The sequence below is a fragment of the Chlamydotis macqueenii genome, chromosome 10 (assembly GCF_036417535.1).
Source record: "Chlamydotis macqueenii isolate bChlMac1 chromosome 10, bChlMac1.mat, whole genome shotgun sequence".
Taxonomy (NCBI): Eukaryota; Metazoa; Chordata; class Aves; order Otidiformes; family Otididae; genus Chlamydotis; species Chlamydotis macqueenii.
Window position 1 is genome coordinate 3,475,503 of NC_141565.1, and position 20,947 is coordinate 3,496,449.

Below are 20,947 nucleotides of genomic sequence, written 5' to 3' on the forward strand. Positions count from 1 at the left end.
AAATCCCTAAACCGCTACATCTGCGTGGCACTGTGCTGAAACACAGAAGTGTGAGAGCCAACTGCAGCCTCGCTAAGGCCAAGTATTACAACTGTAATGGGCACGTTACACAGGACTTTGAGACAGTACCGTATGCCAAAGCAAAACTCCTTGCCTCCCACAAGTTATTAATACACAACCATCTCGCCTAGATTTTTTCCATCTGTTCACAATCTTGAAAGACCCACTACAACTATGGTGTTTCATGCGAACTTGGGTCAGACCCAGCATTTCCCCACAGAAGAGAGCTGCAAAGAGGCAGCTAAAGAATAACAGCGTCAGGGCTTCTCTCTGCAGCGAGAGCGCGGGGGCACGAGGAGCACCGGGGCGCAGCCGGGGAAGGTGGGGAAGGCAGGCCCCAGCGCACACCGCTTGCCCCTTCCCGTGCTTCCCGCTGGGCCCGGGGAGGCAGGCGCCATTCGGGCTTTCCCAGGCACGTCCCCAAAGGTACGGGCAGTACCAATCCACCTGCGGTACCTGTCAGGGGTTCGGCAACTGCAAACAGTAACTTGAAAATTAAGGTGCATCCAGAACCTGCCTTCCTTCTCAGACAACCAGTCTCCCACTGAAACAGTCCGTAACTTGGCCAGGCACAGCCCCCGGGGGCAGTGGGGTCACCCAGAGGGGCTTTGTGGGGACCTGAGCAGGCCAGCAGAACCTGCCAGTGTTTACTGAAGTGACTACAGAAAAACGCCAACTTATCACAAGCTCTTACCAGCTCAACCACACTACGCGCAGAGCTAGGTGAAATATGAGCTTAAAGGTTGGTGGGGGTTTTTTCCCATGCAAGGTAGGAAAAAAGCGTTACAAAATGCAACCCTCAGAGGCCTTCACCGTGACAATACTGAAGGCTTTTTTCGTGGGGAAGGCTGTTTCCATTGTTTAAACCAATCCTTCCATGGGGAGAGAACACGCACAAATAAGGACTAGATGTGTACTTGGAGTCTGGCTTCAGGCCTGGGTGCGTTGGCAGATCGGCCTGAGCTACAAGTTATGTTTTCACACCACAAAAAAGGACGAGGAATCAGCCAGCGTGGTGATCTGAAGAGTGGGTCTTCTTTTACACCGCTTTTGATATGGTGCTTTGAAGATTTCCAAAGTGCTTCAGCTCTGCCTCACTACCAAATTCTTAAAATCTACCTTAGGAGAGCTGGCAACATAGGTTTTTTTTTTAAAAAAATAATTTCATTATTTCAAAACATAATATTCAGTTATTCACAGTGTATTTTTTTATAGAGGCAAAACTAGTGAGCACTAAAAGCAACTGGTTCATTTTGTTGTATTCAGTCTTTCACCTTTCACCTCACAGTTAAAATTGTAAAAGACTTCTCTCCTATATAACAAACTTGCGCTTGAAAAGGGAGAGCAACTTATCCTGTATGTACCTTAACTAAGGGCAGTTATGAGGATTAAAAAGTCAACTTCTGTGCTAGAAATATTATCATTTAACTGCTAATTGAGACTTTCTCTTGCCATGAAGCCTTTTTACAGTATCCTAAGAGAACTACAGCTAAAAAAACCCCAAACTTGCATTTTTTCATATTAAAAATAAGTTCCACTGGCTCCCATAATTAGGTCACATCTGAAATGTTCTTGGGACTCCACTAGACCATTTCTAGAAGCTTAGTCTATTGAGTATCTACTAAACACCAAGAGGCAAACTTCTCCTGTAGTGCTACAGCATTGTCACCAATGTGTAACATCTTTTGGAGCTGCTGTTTCAGGCCTGATTACACAGGTATCACCACAGGAAAAGTTTTTTCTTTGTATAGAAATGAAAGAAGCATTGTTAGACACAGCCTCACTTTTCACACACATTGGAAATTACTGCATCCAGGTATTTTAAGCAAGAAATCATGGAAGTTAATTCACTAACGTATTCTTATAAACATTTTTGTAATACGAAGGGAATGTAGAAGAAAAACTTAGTGTAAATTGGTGCATACTACATAAAATAGTGGGTAAAATACAGTTAAGCATTGGAAAGAGTGGATTCCAGCCTCATTTGGTATTCATCCAACTAACTCATCACATTTTACCAGCTGTCCTTTATAAGGTATCACTAATGCTCGAGTGAGCCTCAGAGACTCAGATTGCATGGAAAATTATACAACTGCCATCACAGCTCTGCCCAGTGGGAGATTCAGCGTTGTTTTGCAAAATGACAGCTAGATCCTGCTTATTCCCTGCATTAACAGAATAATGAAAGTGAAAGTAATTTGAATAAAAATATTTTTAAACAAAAATTAAGGAGAAACATATTTGTATTTTTTTCACATAAAGTACTTCCACAGATTTTCAGGGAGGTTCTTTTTATGAGCCCTTAAACGGTAGCTTTTCATTATAATACAATCACTTTAATGTAGGAAATCCCTTAGGCATAACTGAGAGCTAGGATCCACACTGCATCTGCAGTTGGAAAAGCGATCAAAGAAAATTTAAAGAGACTGAAGCCTTGGAATCCACAATAACGTTATGAGTTCATTCAGCATGCAAATATTATTCTGCTCAACATACAGCAGACTTTTATAGCTCCACACTGAATTAATACATGAGTTCAGAAAACACTGGTAAGGGTATCTTCACAACAGTGTAAATAACATTTGAGTTACGCACACATCATCTTACCTTGCAAAGTTCAAGGCCTTGAAAACAGAGCTTCAAAAAGGCACTTTGAGTGTAAGTAAGTGACTGATTCTACTGGTCTATAGCTGGTACCTCAGGTATTACCATGGTAAATGAATTCCAGAGTCAACTCTGAGCTAATTTCTACTTCTCATGCTCTAAATATTGAGTAAGCCAGTAAATTCAGATTAGACCACATTTTAGCAAATTACAATGTGCCTGCTTCCAGGATACGTTTTTTCCTCTGTTCCAGTAACTACTTAAACCATACCCCACAAAATGACAAAGACTTTACGAAAATAAATTTTGAAGAAGCTTACAAGCCTGGGAAGAACCAAATTCTACAGTCAAGTCCTTTTTGCCATTTCATTCATATTTACCCTGGAATTTCTCCTGGAAACCATGCTAAAGCACATGGAGAGCAAGGAGGTGGTTGGTGACAGCCAACATGGCTTCACCAAGGGCAGATCGTGCCTGACCAATTTGGTGGCCTTCTATGACAGGGTGACAGCATCGGTGGACAAGGGACAGGCAACGGGTATCATCTACCTGGACTTGTGCAAAGCTTTTGACACTGTCCCGCATGACATCCTTCTCTCTAAACTGGAGAGACCTGGCTTTGATGGACGGACCACTCGGTGGATAAGGAGTTGGCTGGATGGCCGCACTCAGAGAGTGGTGGTCAACGGCTCAATGTCCAAGTGGAGATCGGTCACGAGTGGCGTCCCTCAGGGGTCCGTGCTGGGCCCGGCCCTGTTCAACATCTTTGTTGGGGACATGGACAGTGGGATAGAGTGCACCCTCAGCAAGTTCGCTGATGACACCAAGCTGTGTGGTGCTGTCGACACGCTGGAGGGGAGGGATGCCATCCAGAGGGACCTGGACAGGCTGGAGAGGTGGGCCTGTGCCAACCTCATGAAGTTCAACCAGGCCAAGTGCAAGGTCCTGCACCTGGGTCGTGGCAATCCCAAGCACAAATACAGGCTGGGCGGGGAATGGATGGAGAGCAGCCCTGAGGAGAAGGACTTGGGAGTGCTGGTGGATGAGAAGCTCAACATGAGCCGGCAATGTGCCTCTGCGGCCCAGAGGGCCAACCGCATCCTGGGCTGCATCAAGAGAAGCGTGGGCAGCAGGTCGAGGGAGGTGATTCTCCCCCTCTACTCTGCCCTGGTGAGACCCCACCTGGAGTACTGTGTCCAGTTCTGGAGCCCCCAACACAAGGACATGGACCAGTTGGAGAAGGTCCAGAGGAGGGCCACACAGATGATCAGAGGGCTGGAGCACCTCTGCTGTGAGGCCAGGCTGAGAGAGCTGGGGCTGTTCAGCCTGGAGAAGAGGAGGCTCCGGGGAGACCTGATAGAGGTCTTCCAGTACCTCAAGAGGGCCTACAAGAAATATGGGGAGAGGCTGTTTAGTAGGGCCTGTTGCAATAGGACAAGGAGTAATGGCTTTAAAATAGTGGGGGGTAGATTTAGATTGGAAATTAGGAAAAAATTTTTTACGATGAGAGTTGTAGAACACTGGAACAGGTTGCCCTGAGAGGTGGTGGAAGCCCCATCCCTGGAAACGTTCAAGGCCAGGCTGGATGAGGCTCTGAGCAACCTGATCTGGTTGGGGATGTCCCTGCTCCTTGCAGGGGGGTTGGACCTGATGACCTTTGAAGGTCCCTTCCAACCCTAACCATTCTGTGATTCTGTGATACCCAGGACTCTTGCTCAGCAAGAGTTTATTGAAAGAAGAAATGCCCTGCAGTAATGTTTATTCTGTTACTCTTCATAAAACTGTGTAAAATGTGCAGCATTCCAAACTCAAAAAAACCAGTGCTTCACCATAAAAGAGGCTGGATGGAAAAGTGATTTTCAGGCATAGTGGCAAACTTTGGGATTTCATAAAGATATTCTATGGGGAACCCATATTTTGCCACAAATACCAAAAGACAAAACTCTATGAGAGCCTCCACTATGTATGTCGACAGCTTATCTGTAAATCATGTCTACTCAATGTTAAAATTCTATTTCCATGTTAGAAATAATTACATTTCTTTCCTTTAAGGATAGTCGTATCTTCAAGAATATTCTCTTCACTGTATTTTAAGTTTCCTCACTGTGCCTGGATACAAGAAAAGCAATGGCTAGGGACTTACGTCTAAACATGCTTGTATTTGACATAAGCCTTTAAAGTTTTTCTGTTGAATTCTTATGGATACTTTCTCTTTAATGAAAACTTCTGAGTTTGACATGATATACTTCAGAAAGATTCCCTCCTAGAAAGATTTTTCCAAGCAAAACAATTAAAAATAATTTGTGTCTGGGAATTCCTACTACGTGACCTAATTTAAAATTAAAACCCAGGAGTCTTCCTGATTCCAAGGCTATGCTGATTGCCATTTGAAGCTGGAAATGTTTTTCCCTAATGCACAAGTGATGAAGTGCACGTAAGGCTTAGAGGAAGGTTACCTTATCTGACGTATCAGATATAGATTACTGCTGGAGTCAGCACGCCACACTAGTTGGATCCATACACTCTGTTCCGATATGAGGAATTAAGTTTCCCTGATGTCATAAATTGAACAGATGATGCAATTAACATTTCCTTTGAAGTTCACATTGACAAGGTAAGCACTAGAATGACCTGGCAAAACTTTACTGAAGTCACTGAAGTGATCTCAGCTCACTCAGACTGAGACTTCAGCTTTGACATTCTGTAACTGCTGAGGGATGTTTAAGATGCTGAATACCTAATGGAATATTTATATATCGGTGTTTATTCTGTCATGTAAATACAAAGATCCTGCACTTCTGTCTGGAATTCCTCAGATGTGTCAGGGATATGTCAAAATTGCTGCATATTCTCTGCACAGTTGATTCTCCAGTGTGCAAACAGCTGTTAGGCCACTCTCTGAAAGATTGATGGATATCTGGAAATCCCAGACAAGGGGCAGGGTCTCATTTTCCTTCCTCAGCCCGCCTACTGGGAGTAAGCTCCAGGGAGGAACAAAGGTACTGTCTGAAGGATCAGATATGGGGGCAAGGCTAGAAAACAGGATAGACCTGTTAGAAAATGTTCCATTTGCCAGTAGTCAGTCTAGACTACAAGATTGCACGTGAATGCTGAAGCACTATCGGAGTTTGCTGTCGTTTTAATACAGAATTACCTTAATAATCCTTCGCTGAAAAGGTACTGTTCACAGCTTTATAGTTTATAATGTTTAAACAATATTGAGACTGTATACAATCAAGTGTAGGACAAAGAATTTACTTAAAGACTAGGCATTGATAGGTGCTCCTTTGGGACTAGTATAATTTATAATATCATACTATGTGATGCTACAACTGACTTGTTTATGATTCCACCAATAAATCAAGGCTTTCGAGCATTTAAACAGAGGAGGTAACGAAATTATTACTTTTAAAAAGGAGAGAATGGAATAAAGTCAACACTTCCATCTTCTTGAAAAAGAAAGTAACTTAAAATTAACATCATGGGTACTTTACAAGACAAAATAAATATTACAGACTCAAAGACCGTATAATTTCCAATAACATTAATATTCCCTGGAGATGAAAATACAATTCTTAGAATTTAATAGAATTTTACTTGCACTAAAAGAGGAAGAATTGGTGAATAGGAAAACTCCACGAGTAGAGGGAAACATCCCACCATTGTCAATGTTTTATGGGGAGATATTTGGGATGAGTGTTGAAAACTAGACTAATGGCTGATGATCAGGTAGAGAACTCCAAAACCACTTAGAAGAACAGATATTGAAAAGTTCTGATTGGTATTACTAACCATAAGAAGGTAAGGAGTTTAATTATACATACAAAAGAAGTCCAACTAATAAAAACATTGATACGGTCATATATTGATAACTTAAGCAAAACCATCAGTAAGTCAAGATTACAGTAAGTCAAGATTAGTAACCACAAAATATATATATCACATATTGATCTAAAAAGTAACATAATGTGGATCTCAAAAGGTCATTTCATACTCTCAAAATGTCTAAATACCTAGAAAGCTTCTTCTGAAGCAAGTAGCCTGCACCTTCTTACCCCCAAGAGCCATAAATGCCATAACACCGTAAAACAGGTGGTGATTTTTTTTTTTGTCTGCCTTTTAAGGAAGAATTAATGCATTTAGCTGTTTGAATAAATAACACCTCTTTTATTGTCATGCTAGCTTTAACTACAGCTAGTCTACTCTGAAGACTTTGTGTCCAGCTTTGTCTTTCTTTCACTATCTGGAGAGCACTTATACAAAGTCCCCCTATTCAACTGAAAGGAAATATGCTTACCTTCTGTTGGTGATGTCTTCAGATGTCTGCAGAGCCCCTCTGTTTCCCCATATGTCTCTTTAATTTTTACTACTGCTTCTGTCCCTCGAAGTTCCATGAGGGAGCGCAGTTCTTGCAGTGTGCATCCAAACTCTCCTGCATGGTTGGCCTCATTTCTTTGGTTCTTGGAATAAAAATCACTATTTGTCATGTCACCCATTGTTGCTGACTATATTGCTCCACTCGTTATAGTTGATACAATCTTAAAACTGTTTAAAAATTGAAGGAAAGGAATCTTGAATTCCAACCTAAGAAATTAAAAAGAATCCAGTGTGTGTCCAGCGAGCGACGTGGAGAATGCCTCCGGTATGCAAGGTGTCCCTGACTGACTAGTGGTCCGCAGAACGGTTGCTTTCAAGGCTGCAGACCAGCTCCGCTCCATTCACCATTTGCCATTATGCTGCACCCAAGCTGTAGAATCTACATGGTCATTTCTTCCTCTGGACCTTTGGGAAGGAACAGAAAGGACTCATTACAAGAACAAGCAATAATGCTTTACAAAGGTGCTTTCAAATTTATTCTGTCGTTGCAGTTTCACTTGCCACATAAGAAAAGCTATGCAAAAACACTGTAGAGACGCCCTGTAAAATGCTGCAGGGTAGTCAGAGCTGGCATCGACAAGAACACCAGCTCCGTCTTAGATAAAGCTCTCTGCAGCTAGAGCACCAATAGCACTGTTGCTTACCTTAATCAAGTCCCAAGAGCATCCGCTAAATGAGATGGCTCATGAATATTAATAAGTAAGTGATTAGTCCAGCATGCTAGATGCACCTCCAGTATGCGCTCTGGTTCATACAGCCACATCAATCTTTCATCTGACACGAACAAAGACTCTCTCATAAAGGCTACACGGTAACAAAAATTAGTTAAACACTACTGGTTTTCATAAGGAGATGAAGCAAAACTGTTTTGCAGTGCAAGGATGGTAAAACTGGTGGAAAAACGAGAGCCGCTATTACAAATTCAGAATACATTTAAATATATTACATCTTGCAGCCTTGCCTTCTGTGAAAGTGAGCATACCCCAGAAAAGAGATAAACCCCTTGAGGGGCTTGTTGTGCACACCCAGAGCTGCGCCTCGCAGAAGGCCGCGGCTGGGCTCCTCTCCGCCAGCACTGCCTGTGAGCCCACTCGCCTGCGCAGCTTCGCCTTGCCAGCTAAAAACGCGCCAGCACAGAGCCAGTACGCACAGCCACACACAAATACACATGCACACAGGGGAGCGGGGTTGGTTTGGTTTTGTTTGTTTTTTTTCTTTTTTACCATGTGCAGTGTTGAACAAGTCACATTCAGACCATCTGGGAGACACTTGATTACTTGCTAAAACCAGCCTTTAAAACCTGTCTTCCCTTCCCATATTCTAATGAAGTTGGTTTAAATACTGCTGAAACCAGCTATTATATTTGGCACAGTGAGTTTTAAGAGAGATTAAAGGTTTCTTTTTTGCCTCAAGCGGGTTAGTGCATGTGCACTGTCTAATCTATAGGTCTCAGAACATTTTTCTCATAATAAAAAGATCTTTAAAACAGCACACCATCAGTCTAATGACTGACAAACCTGCCACAGAAAGTTCAAAATATGGACTTTGACCAGGTACAGTAATACGCAGTGGAAATGACTACACACATAAAGAGGATCCTGAAGTGTTTCAAGTCCTAATTTCATATGTGTGCAACAATTTTAATCTCCTGCCCACGTACTGTTAACATAACATGTAGGCTTGGTATCTCCACTGCGATTGCGAGAAAGATCAGGCCCATGTATGCACTAATTCCTCTTTGCCCACAGTGACATTATCTGCTTTGGAGCTAATATACCTTGCTCAATTAGACAAACTGAACTTCTACCAGCCCTCTCATTTACAGATAAAAACCCAACATTCCTTTGATTTCTGTGGAGGGAAGGAAAAAAGGCAAAAAAAAAAAAAAAAAAGCAGGGGGAGGTACCAAAGTTTCACTGCAATATTACAGAATGCAATTAAAATAGCAATCAACTGCTACGTACGTCTACCCATCCTATTTATTGACACATATTCTACTGCTAAGAATTTCTGCCAACCTTGATTTCACATATTGCTTTTCAAGTTCATGAGCTTCAGCACAAAATGCAGCTTACAGTGAGCAATAAAGAAACTGGAAGCAGTAATTAAAAAGGGCTTTTATTTGCCAAGCAGGAGAAATTCTGCTCCGTCAACACCACTTCCCATGCTTACACGCTGGACAGTGTTCACGCTATCAACTCATTGCTACACAATTCCCCACGCACAGCATGCAGAAGAGACCTTACTCACTTACTGCTTTAGCTGTTTTTCAACAGGATGGGTCACTATTCTGAATACGAAGAACATCAGCCTGTAGCATTATTTTGAAAAAAATCACAGCATAGCAATAGCACAGATGTCCAATGAAACCGACCTCATCCCAAGAGGCACTGAATCACCACAACCTCCACTGATGACATGCCCTCCCCTTCCTAAAATCAGCATTTCAGACTCTTTGTTTCGTCTCAAAGTTTCTGCTGACAGACACATCAAAAAGCAGATTCAGATTTGATCATGAAAAATAACCAGAAAAATGTTGTGAAAAATGAGGCATCAATAGCGCATCGCTAAAATGACAGACTGCTATTTACTTCCAGTGTGCAAAAAAGAATCCATTCCTAAGATCAGTACACTTTGAGATCAAGTGATAACGTCTCTGTGATAACATAGTTCAGAAAGGGAAAATAATAAAAAAAAAAAGAAGTGAAGCAGCTGAGCGGGGGCAGAGATCCCCCCGCAGCCCGGGGAGGACCCCACGCCGGGGCAGGCGGGTGCCTGAAGGAGGCTGTGGCCCGTGGAGGCCCCGCTGGGGCAGCCGTTCTGGAGGGGCTGCACCCCGTGGAAGAGATGACCCACGCCGGAGCAGTTTCACAAAGGACTGCAGCCCGTGGGAGGGACCCCACGCTGGAGCAGGGGAGGAATGCAAGGAGTTCTTCCCCTGACGATGAAGCAGTGGCGTAAAACAACGTATGATGAACTGACCGCAACCCCCATTCCCTCTTCCCCCCTGTGCTGCTCGGCGGGGGAAGGTGGTAGAGATAACTGAAATGAAGTGAAGCCCGGGAAGAGGGAGGGTTGGGAGGAAATTGTTTTTGTTCTCTCTCATTTTCCTGCTTTGATTTTTTTAATATATTGAAATATTTTCCCCAAGTCAAGTCTGTTTTGCCTGTAACGGTAACTTTAAGGATTTTTCCCTATCCTTATCTCAAACCTGGAGGCTTTTGTTACATTCTCTCTCCTCCATTCTCTTGGAGAGTGAGTGAAAAACTGCGTAGCTTGGTCCCAGTTGGGGCTGAACTGTAACACAGAGAATTCATAGAGCTTTGCTGGTCATGTGGGCTTTTTAAATATTCCTCTAATAAAATAAAATCATTCTTAAACTGCCTCATAACACCACAGTGAAAAGACAATTGTTAGTGTTTTCTGAGAAGAACCATCTACTGATTTCATGAGTGATGCAAAGGGTACTAAACCCAGTGTCAAAAAATGCTTTCTGCATGATTTTTGTGTGGGATGTGTCCACCACTCCCTTCAAAGCATCTCTTGACTCACTGTGCCATCACTATACATTAATATATTTGCTTCTGTTCTTAGAAATTCATTGTCATTTGTCAGCCACAGCAAGACAGTGTTGTGGCTTTTTAGCATGTTTGAGTCATTTCCCTGGTTAATTTTTTACTTCACCTTCAAATAAATACTAATCAATAAACAATAAATATGAAGTCTATGCTTCCTTCAGTCCTTCAAAACAAAATCTCTCAAGTTTGTGCTCTTCATGATTCACCTAATGTTACGACACCAGGGAAACACCAACTCACATTTTTGAAAGGCAGATGGTGAAATATAGAAAGCATGAAGCATGACTAACATTCACTGATAACGCACCTCTCTAATCCCATGGAACAAGATATGTGGGCTTCATTCGATCCTTGAATCCCTTCAGGTTAGCACGACTGACACATGCCCACCTCACCCTTCCTGAGCGGTTTAACAACAGCCGAGGAATAGAAAACTCGAGACTGGAACACAGCAATGTTCTCCCATCAGCAGAGCTACAGGCCTTGCATCTCCAAAATAGATCAAATTGCCAGAAATTGGTGAAATCTAGAGTCTCCTCTATGGGAAATCTAAGAATTGCACTAGGTTTTGGGGGGGGGGGGTGGTGTGTTTGCTGTTTCTGTGGGGGAGGAGGTTAGGGGAAGGATTATTTTACAAAACACACTCAAAACATTGATATTTTCAAGGTGTGGATATAGTACAGGTGAACTACCACGACATTCTCATTTTAAAAAAGCAGGTATACCTGTATATTTTCAATCAAAACAAACCGCTGGCATCATTCAGGAACAGTATCACTGGAAAACACTCACTGACTCGAAGCAGCTCTGCCTTGATCTACCAGACAGCTGTTCTTTTGCCTCAGAGAGGCTGCAGATCCAGACACTCTGGAGAGAAACAGGCACTTCTAAACCGAGACTCATCTCTTTCTAATATGGACATCCAAATGAGGTGAACTGAATTTCCTGCTAGGAGTGCCTACTTCCACAGGTTACAGGGCAAGTCTGCATAACTAGGTCACAAAAAGATACCCAACGGCATTTGAAACTAATCCCACTCCTATGACCTAAGCTATCTGAGGAATAACATCTCCAGCAGTCAAAGGGAACATGGCTAGGCAAACCACAAGTTTCAGCAGCGGAAGGTGCATTGCATAGCGGGTGGGAAATAGCCAGGGAGCTCAAGGACTTCTCCCTTTCTTTTCAAAGGGTCCCCCCCAGGGCCTCCAGGCCAAAATTTCTCAACCTGTTTAACCCAAGGTCCACTGAATCTCTTTCAATCCAAAGACCATCATCTACGGTATGCTTCAATGGTTTTAATTTATAATCAAATGCCTCCAAGGCCACAAAAAGTCACCTTCCCCAAATCCTGAGTGCATAGCTTTTGACATCATCCTAGCACAGTCATTTTCTCCTCAGTGATGCATATTCAGTCTCAGTATTCCCTATGACAACAGTTTGTAGGCAAACCAGTCCTCCACAGGCATGTTCAGCAAAAGAGAAATAAAAATCTCCAGCAACTGAAAAATTAATTTCACACGCAATGTTACACTGTTATTCCAGACAAAAGCAGAAGCTTTTAATGAAGGTTTTTTCTTTTTATGTATTCTTACCAATGTTTCCTTTAGAAACAAGAAATGTGGGTAAAAAATCACCTAAAGTGCAGTTTGAAAACAACAGTATCCTGCGGACAAAAAGACAAAATAGCAGCCCACCCAGATTCACTTCAGGCAGCAAAAGACTTCACATACTAGAAACCCTGAGTAAAATACTATCCTTATTTTTCTCATTAAAAGGTCAGAATATAAGTCTTCACTTTGGTCTGGGATTTTGTTTGTTAAAGATGTCATGAATTTTTGTTGTACAAATGCGAAGTACTTGTTGGTTGGCTGGTTTTCTTTTCCCTGAGTGGCTGTGTCTTCAGGAACAGGCTTCCATTCCTGTAGAGCCCAACTAAAATATTTTTTCATCTTCTAGCTGCTTAAAGGAAATGCATGCCAATTAAAACAGAAGTAATTTGGACGAACTAACTGCAGGCCGGCTGGGAAAACTATTCTTTGATTTCCCTCATCAGGAAAAGTCTCATCTTGGAAGCTTGTGAATATTTTCCCAGTGTGTTAGAATGATTTCTAAGTAGATATCATCACCCTGTATTCTGACATCTGATTTTGTTTGGACTTCTGTTGGCAGAAAAATTAGTAGCAAGGTAACAAACCAGATCAGAATCACAGGACTTGCATTTCACAGTCCTTAAAGGTCTGGACAAATAATGGTTTACTGAAGTCTCAAAAAATTCAGGATATATTCATAATGGGACTGTTTTCTCTAAACTGTCATCTAAGATTATGCTAACTCTGTTCTCAAAATCTGATGATGAGGGAATTGCTTGCATTACAGGAGGAAGGCTGAATGGGTTAGCAGAGGAACAGCCAGGGCAGAGAGATCAGCAAAGCCCAGGTACTATTCACTCATGCAGCTGGGAAGAAGGCATACAGATCTTGTTCCCCTTGCATTAAGCTAAAGGAATTAGCAGTTCCCCAGCTTTCTGTACGTAGCATTACGGTCCCACTTGGATTATTATTCAGCTGTAGATATAATCCTAGCTGGTCCCCTGAGAACTATAGAGAACCCCCAAAGTAAGGGGTGAAAACGGACTGGAAGCGTCACGTTTCAGTGAGCAGCAGGTATTTAACCTGATTTATTGTCGTAGTTCAGCCCCAACGGGGACCAGACTACGCAGTCTCTCTCTCACTCCCCCCACTCTCCGAGAGAATAGGAGGAGATTTGACAAACAAAAGAAAACCAGGAAAAAAAAACCAAACACGCAGGTTGAGATTGAACAAAAAGTGAATTTAACAGTAATGACAGAAGAAAACAATAGAGTGATGGAACACAAATACAGTACAATACCTCACAACAGATCTCCACGTCCAGGCTCTTCCAACTAGGAGGGCCTCCCTTCAGCACCCTCCTCACTTATATACTGAGCATGATGTCAGATGGGATGGAATAGCCCTTTGGCTAATTTGGGTAAATTAACCCCAGCTGTTAGCTAATTAGTTAACTATCCCAGCCATAGGGGCTACCAGCTTCAGTTCTCCACCCAGCTCAGGTAAATATTAACTCTATCCTGGCCAGAACCAGGACATTTATCTATATTAATTGCAATAGAGATACCATTCCTTGACAGAACATGACTGGAAGCATATTTGAGGGAATTTTCCTTTAAGTCCGAGTAAAACCTTCCAAGAGGATTTTTCTGAGACTACAGTTGCTCAAACTTTGATGTGAGGTGTAGGTAGTGATAACATACTCCAGACGATGAAAAACACATGGTGGACCTTTGTAAGGTGAAAACAGTTGAGAAAGAAAACCATAACCTGCTCTGCAGAAGTCTCCACATGTGTGAAATAAATCCAGCGTGGCCCAGTTGTACCACCTTTTACAACCTCTTGCGCTTTTCATGTCAAAGACAAAATGTCCATCCATTTGTGAATATGATCTTTGTGGACCAGAATGAGAAATGGCCTGACTACGCAAGCAGTCAACAAAGCTAATCAAACACACTCAAAGACGCTCAAATTCGCACTCTCTTAAAACAAATACTGACTTTGAAGTTTAATTATCAGGAATGTACAAGATGCAGAGGAACCAAGATAAAACACCATTTGAATAAAAGCAGGTTGGCACCTTCACAACTGTGAAATTTTTGTTTAATACCAGGAAACCAACAGTAGATAAAGAAAGGGAAACTGAACTTTGTAGCCAAGTGTTGTCTGAAAATATTCCCAACTTCATCACTGAATTTCTTAATGAATTTCAAATTGCATTAAGTTAACTCGTACATAATTCATTCACGATGAGCACATGGGAATGAGACATTTGTACATCGACAAAAAACTAGAATTTCTTTTTTGATGCTTCATTCAGTTGTTGTTCTAAGACAGAAATATATTTCCCCCGATAACACAATTACATAAAGAGAATAAAGTTATTATTTAAAAAATATTACAACATGAAAAAAGTTTTTTAAAAAAATCACAGGCAACTATCTATTACAATACCTAAAGTAACAATTGTTTCAGTTCTTGCTGTATGAATCCACGCCTCCATTCAGCTTGGACTTCTTGCACCAGTTTTGCTATCAGGCAGGATAAATAAAAATTATTCCATGCCTCCTGTAAGATATTATTGATTATTTGAAGGCAAAAAAGGCAATGTAACAAAATAGATCTTTATTAAAGGGTCACAAAATATCATTAATTTCAGTTATACAATAAGCCTATTTACTTATGACCTCTACCAAACATAATCAAACTCTTGCACAAATTTGCTGAATTTTTTATTCCGTGCCGTACCAGTATAGTCAGGGAAACTTAACGTAACAATTGTGAAATAAAACTGCCTCCAGTGCCCTGCTGCAGTGTACAGTTATTCAGTCTACAATTTGATACAAAGTCTGTTTTCTACCATTATTCACGTAAATGGCTACAGCAAAGCCAAATGAACTACTGACAGGAACAAAAATACTGTTTAAGGAATCAATTCAGTCCTATTAAACGACTCTATGAGTGACTTCTGGGGCGCTGGATCAGGTCCTGCAGATGTAATCCTTCCTTCTCTGACGCCAGAATTTCACTCTTTATGACTACTGCTAGTAGACACACTGTAATAAGAAACCAAATCGTGTTCATTATCGCTCATCACTGAGCACTTGTCCAAGTTACAAAACATTCCTGGCTTTGCTATGCAACACCGCCAACACCTGCTGAGCTGGGGCGCAGAGGCTGACCAGCAGTACCCGCTCCGGCTGCTGGGGAGCCCTACACATCACCAGAGATGCCTGCTGAAAAGGATCTCCTATGCAAAGAGATTTTTCTAGTAAAGTCTGTACCAGCCACAAGTTTTAAGAACCCTTGCTAGTACTAACATGAATTTATTTTGTTTTGCTTTCAGTGGTAAAATGAAAGGTTAATTTTCATTAGCTATTCATTCTCCCAAGACTCTAATTCCACATTGCAAAGCAGCTATTGGGTTTCTCTAATTCACTACCTTCCTACACAAGACATATTCCTACTCTTCAGGGTTGTGCTTTTAGCACTGAACAAAGACCTGCTCTACACTTACATAAGCTTTAAAAAATTCCTGTTTTCATGTATAGCTGTGTTGACTTTATACAGAGACTAACACAGCACAGTTAAGCCAACTTCCAAACTATGTTATCAATTTAATCAAAAACACAGCTGGAAAAAAGCTAAGGATATACTCAGATATCATTAAACAAAGTAGATGTGGAAAAAAAACCCTAAGTCAAACACACTGAAAGCAAAAGCTGATCAGCTAAGGAACACATCCCAGCACAGACTCAGGATCCAGCACACACTGTTGCACCAGTTGCAGAGCTTGGGAGGTGTCAGGGCGGGGGGAGCCTTTCTCCAGCACAAAACACACAAAAGATGCATTATCCAGTGCTGTAGTAAGAGAGATCTACTAATCAGGTACGAGCTCATCAGCATCACCTAAAGGCTGAGGTGCCTTTCCCCACCCCCCTGCCTTTTTTTTTTTTTTTTTTCAAAAATTAATGTTCTGCTATAGTCCATTCCAGTATCAACCCAGGGCACAAGGATGAAAAATTCAATATCAAAAAAAAAAAGCCCAAACTCACCAGACTCCAATTCAGATTTTTTTTTTATTAGCTTCATTGGAAGTAAATTATTGAATCATAGAATATCCCAAGTTGGAAGGGGCACATAAACACAAAAAAAGACAGGCATTCTAAATTTTTCCTTCGTTCATACATTTTACGTATCACCAGATTTCTTAATTCTAGAAATTGTGTTACCACATGGCCTTTACCATTGAGAAGATCTCAGCTTGAAGAACACAATTTCACGGGACTTTGAGAACTCTGTGCTTTTACAGTCCACGTGCCTGGTATCTGATTATATCTAATCAGCAAATTCTCCAAAACATCTTAAAATAAATACGTTATCTAGCTCTTTACAACAAATAGGATCTGTAGCTTGATAGAGATTGATGAAATACAGCTGACAGTCTGTCCTGGTTCTGGCTAGAACGGAGTTAAGTTTCACCTGAGCTGGGAGGGGACCTGCAGCTGGTGGCCCCTGTGGCTGGGCACACAGCTGGGGTAGGTCACTCCTTAGCCAACAGCTGGGGTCAGTTTGCCCAAACTGGCCAAGGGGCTGGTCCATCCCATGGGACATGGTGCTCAGTGTGTGAGTGAGGAGGGTGCTGAGGGGAGCCCCCTGCTACTGGGGGGAAACTGGGCTTCAGGATTTGCTGTGAGCTGTTGTACCGTATTTGTTTTCCTCTGTGATTTATTTTAAATTTATGTTTTGTTTCATCTCAACTCATTAGTTTTGCTGCCTTTTCTTTCCCAGTTCTCCTCCCTGTCCCACTGGAGGGTGGGGGGGTGAGCGAGAGACTGCGTAGCTTGGTCCTGAGCGGGTCTAAACTACAACACGGTCCTACTCTACCCCACATGATCAAAAATTTTTGGACTTCTGTTCAGAAGGGACGCTGAGTTTGGTTCCTAATTTATTTTTAAGTCCATTATTAATAACTTCAGTAATGAAATATTAACTAGCCTCTAATCTTTATACCTTAATTCTAACTCAAAGTCTCAATACTATGGTAGAACCTACACATATATCTTAACCTCTTTTTGCTTTCCTTTTTTGAGCGTTTCATAGAGACTCTTTATCTTAAAAATTGAGATTAATGAAGAGAACTTTATCTATGTCTGAATCACCTATCAGCCTTTCAATCACTAAGCTACAAGTTTTACCCACAGTCCTTCTTTGGTCTGTAAATTTCAGAAAACAAAACTCTGAAAGTGCTTCACACTGCCCTCCCACCACCTACCCTGGGGGCTGTATCAACCCCATAGCTGTTTTGAGAATTCTTAAATGGTAGTAGAAATATTTCCAGTACTGGTTAGAATTTTTTTTTTTTTTTTGTAACAGAAGTCTCAAAGACTTAAAGGAAGCCAGAATTTCATAATTTTTTCAATGAGCTGGAAGTAAAAGGAGGCCTTTTCCTGCTTTAGATGGAATCAAGAAGAGCACATCTATCCTTCCAAGAAGCAGAGTGGAAGAGTGCTCATTCATGTGAGATATCATTTTGATTGATTACTTTTACTAAAATGTTGACAAGTATCATGTTTTTTATAAGTATGGATCTATAGAGAGAATAAAAATTGAGGAAATCCCTAACTGGTCAGCTGCAGCAACATGCATTTGATTTTGTCCTCTTCTGAACTCCAGAGGTTAAAGGGCCCAAACCAGATATTCCTTGGTCAACTGGCATTTCTTTACAATGGCAACAATGAAGCTAGAGTAAGAACTGAACCTATGTCAGCAAACATGTTATATAGGTCAGTGGCCTTTTGTACCTGATGAAAGGAGGGTGCTTCTTAAAAGGAAAAGGAGATAGAAATTACATTCAGCATGTGAAACTGCCAGTCGCTGACTAAAACATTTGTTTAAATAGCTATATTCCGGGTATGGATAAGTACTTAGGAAGTAACACAGTTTCTTCTAGAACCTACTGGAAATACTTTGCAACACATAGAACTTATGGACAAGATTAAATCCAAATATTTTTCATAGAAAAGATCCTTCCTATTTGAACATCTGATTCCAAACTACTGGAGTATGATCAGTGTTGATACTCACATCCCTAAGAAAGAAGTTTGAAATTCTACATAGCAATTCAAGGGAAACCATTCAGGGACAAGACCCCTCCCTCGCCCCCCAAAAAACCCAAAATGGACTGCCTATGCTGTTTTTTTCTGTTCTTCTGTCAGCATCTGTCATATAAATCAACCAAACATTAGCAGTAAAAAGGACTGGTTGACTACTGCTGGCCATGTCACTCTTTAAAAGAAGTAAAGAAAATAAGAGCGTATTTAACAGATCTCTAGCCAAAAATGCTCTATTTCAGCCTTATACATACAAAAATATCTTCTACCTAAGAGTGGCTTCAAAACTCACAGCAGAGAAATCCATTTTTGCAGGGGGAGGTACTCTCTTCTTATATTTTTCAGCAGTTACTGAAAAATAAGTCCTTTGCTAGCAGCAGGGCACGTGGCTATTCAGCAGATGAAATGCTGGGGCATAACACAGACTTCCATGAGAAACAGCTGGCCCGGGGGAATGAAAAAAACCCCTCTGCACGCCAAACAAACTTCCACTGCAGTCTGGATTTGCAGCCCTGTCTTCTGCTCCCTTGGTTTCACTGTCAGAGGCAGACATGCAGACTTCATGGAACTAACAGTGAAGCATTTAGTGCAGCACCATCGGTTGTTAATGAGAGGCAGAAAATGCAGCTTCCATGCAAAACAACTATAAGCAGAACAGGAAGAACACAAAATAGGACAGAAAATAATCTGGTTGTTAAAAAAAATACAATATATTGTTATTTAATGAGTGACTAGAAATACATATGAGTCATGTTGGCAAATGCACATTTTTCACATGCCCTATTCCCAGAATGACTTGTAAAAGAAAACTGCACGCTATAATCTATTTTTCTGAACAAATACCTATTTTCCTTTTGTTAACAGGAAAAAGGACTTCTGTATCTTTTTCTTAAAAAAAAAAAGCTATTTTGTTCTTGAGATGGGATACAGTTCTCTAAAATGAGAGCAAAGAGACCAAATTATAATTAACAGCTGCATTTGGTGCTATAAGGATCATCAAAGACAGATTTTGTTGTTGCCTATGTATTTCCAGGCAAGAGACCATTTCCACCTTGCTTGGATAGAACCGCAAAACAGTTATAACACAGTACAAGAATATCAGCCATCTTGACTATTTTAATTTTGCTAGGTAGGATTTTTAGCAAATAGTTCGTCCTAGACAAGCCATCTCATTGAAGAGGACACATAACGCCAGTAGACGCGAGCTGCAGACCAAGCGGTCAACCCCAGCTGTGTACCGTGCCAACATGGTGCCACTGCTTCCCACCAGCACAATGCAGATCTGTAAAAACTGCACAACGCATAAAACCTTTTTGTTCAGCTCAGATTGTTCTTAAATTAGCCTGCTTCTTATCTAGTTAGATCAGTGTGTTGGTTTTGTGTAGTAAGGGGGCTGCAGTGGCAGCTTCTGTAAGAAGCTACTAGAAGTTTCCCCTTTGCCCGGTGGACTCGGCCGGGCCAGGGCAGACCCACTGCTGGCCAGGGCTGAGCCAATTGGTAGCAGAGTGTTCCCTGATAACGCCTCTGCCATAACATATTTAAGAAGGGGAAAACAGAAAAAAAAAGTAGAAAAGATGTGAAGGAGCTGAGCAGGGGCAGAGAGGGGGAGGCGCGAGTGTTGTGGGCCTTGCAGGCCTCACCCTCTGGCCTCCCGCCGGGCGGCGACTGGGCCCAACTCGGCCCGGCCCGGCTGAGAGAAGTGGGGAGGAGATGAGATGTGAAGAGACCCTGAGAGGCGTCTGCCTGCCCGTTGTGAAGGATTTCTGTGAGAGGAACGGCTGCAGACGCCAAGGGCAGTGCAGAAGGAGGGGGAGCAGTAATGCGGCTCCTGGCCAGAATTCCCCTGCAGCCCCTGGTGCAGCCCATGGCGAGGCCGGCTGTGCCCCTGCAGCCCGGGGAGCCCACGGAGGAGCAGAGATCCCCCCGCAGCCCGGGGAGCCCACGGAGGAGCAGAGATCCCCCCGCAGCCCGGGGAGCCCACGGAGCAGCAGAAATCCCCCCGCAGCCCGTGGGGCCCATGGAGGAGCAGAGATGCCCCCGCAGCCCGGGGAGCCCACGGAGGAGCAGAGATCCCCCCGCGGCCCGGGGAGCCCACGGAGGAGCAGAGATCCCCCCGCAGCCCGGGGAGCCCACGGAGGAGCAGAGATCCCCCCGCAGCCCGGGGAGGACCCCACGCCAGGGCAGGCGGATGCCTGAAGGAGGCTGTGGCCCGTGGAGGCCCCGCTGGGGCAGCCGTTCTGGAGGGGCTGCACCCCGTGGAAGAGATGACCCACGCCGGAGCAGTTTCATGAAGGACTGCAGCCCGTGGGAGGGACCCCACGCTGGAGCAGGGGAGGAATGCGAGGAGTTCTTCCCCCGAGGAGGAAGGAGTGGCATAAAACAATGCATGATGAACTGACCATAACCCCCATTCCCTCTTCCCCCCTGTGCCGCTCGGGGGGGAAGGTGGTAGAGTTAATGTTAAGCCCGGGAAGAGGGAGCGGTGGGGGAAGTTATCATCTTCTCTTTCTCATTATCTTGCTCTGGTTTTAATAATAAATAAATAGGTTTCCCCAAGTCAAGTCTGTTTTGCCCGTATCGGTAACTTTAAGGATTTTCTCCCTGTCCTTATCTCAAACCTCGAGCC

The 20,947-nt window shown here is 42.7% G+C and overlaps 1 protein-coding gene across 16 annotated transcripts in view; it reads right to left on the bottom strand.

The window, feature by feature from the left end:
- The window catches only part of ATP2B2 (ATPase plasma membrane Ca2+ transporting 2), a 441,468-nt gene that overhangs the window by 178,928 nt on the left and 241,593 nt on the right, over positions 1–20,947 (bottom strand). For all 16 annotated transcript variants that reach the window (XM_086755389.1, XM_086755390.1, XM_086755403.1 and 13 more), the window contains one exon: positions 6,962–7,446. In XM_086755389.1, the coding sequence (XP_086611515.1) occupies positions 6,962–7,160 (199 nt within the window). In that variant the 5' untranslated portion in view covers positions 7,161–7,446. The remainder of the gene's footprint in view (positions 1–6,961; positions 7,447–20,947) is intronic.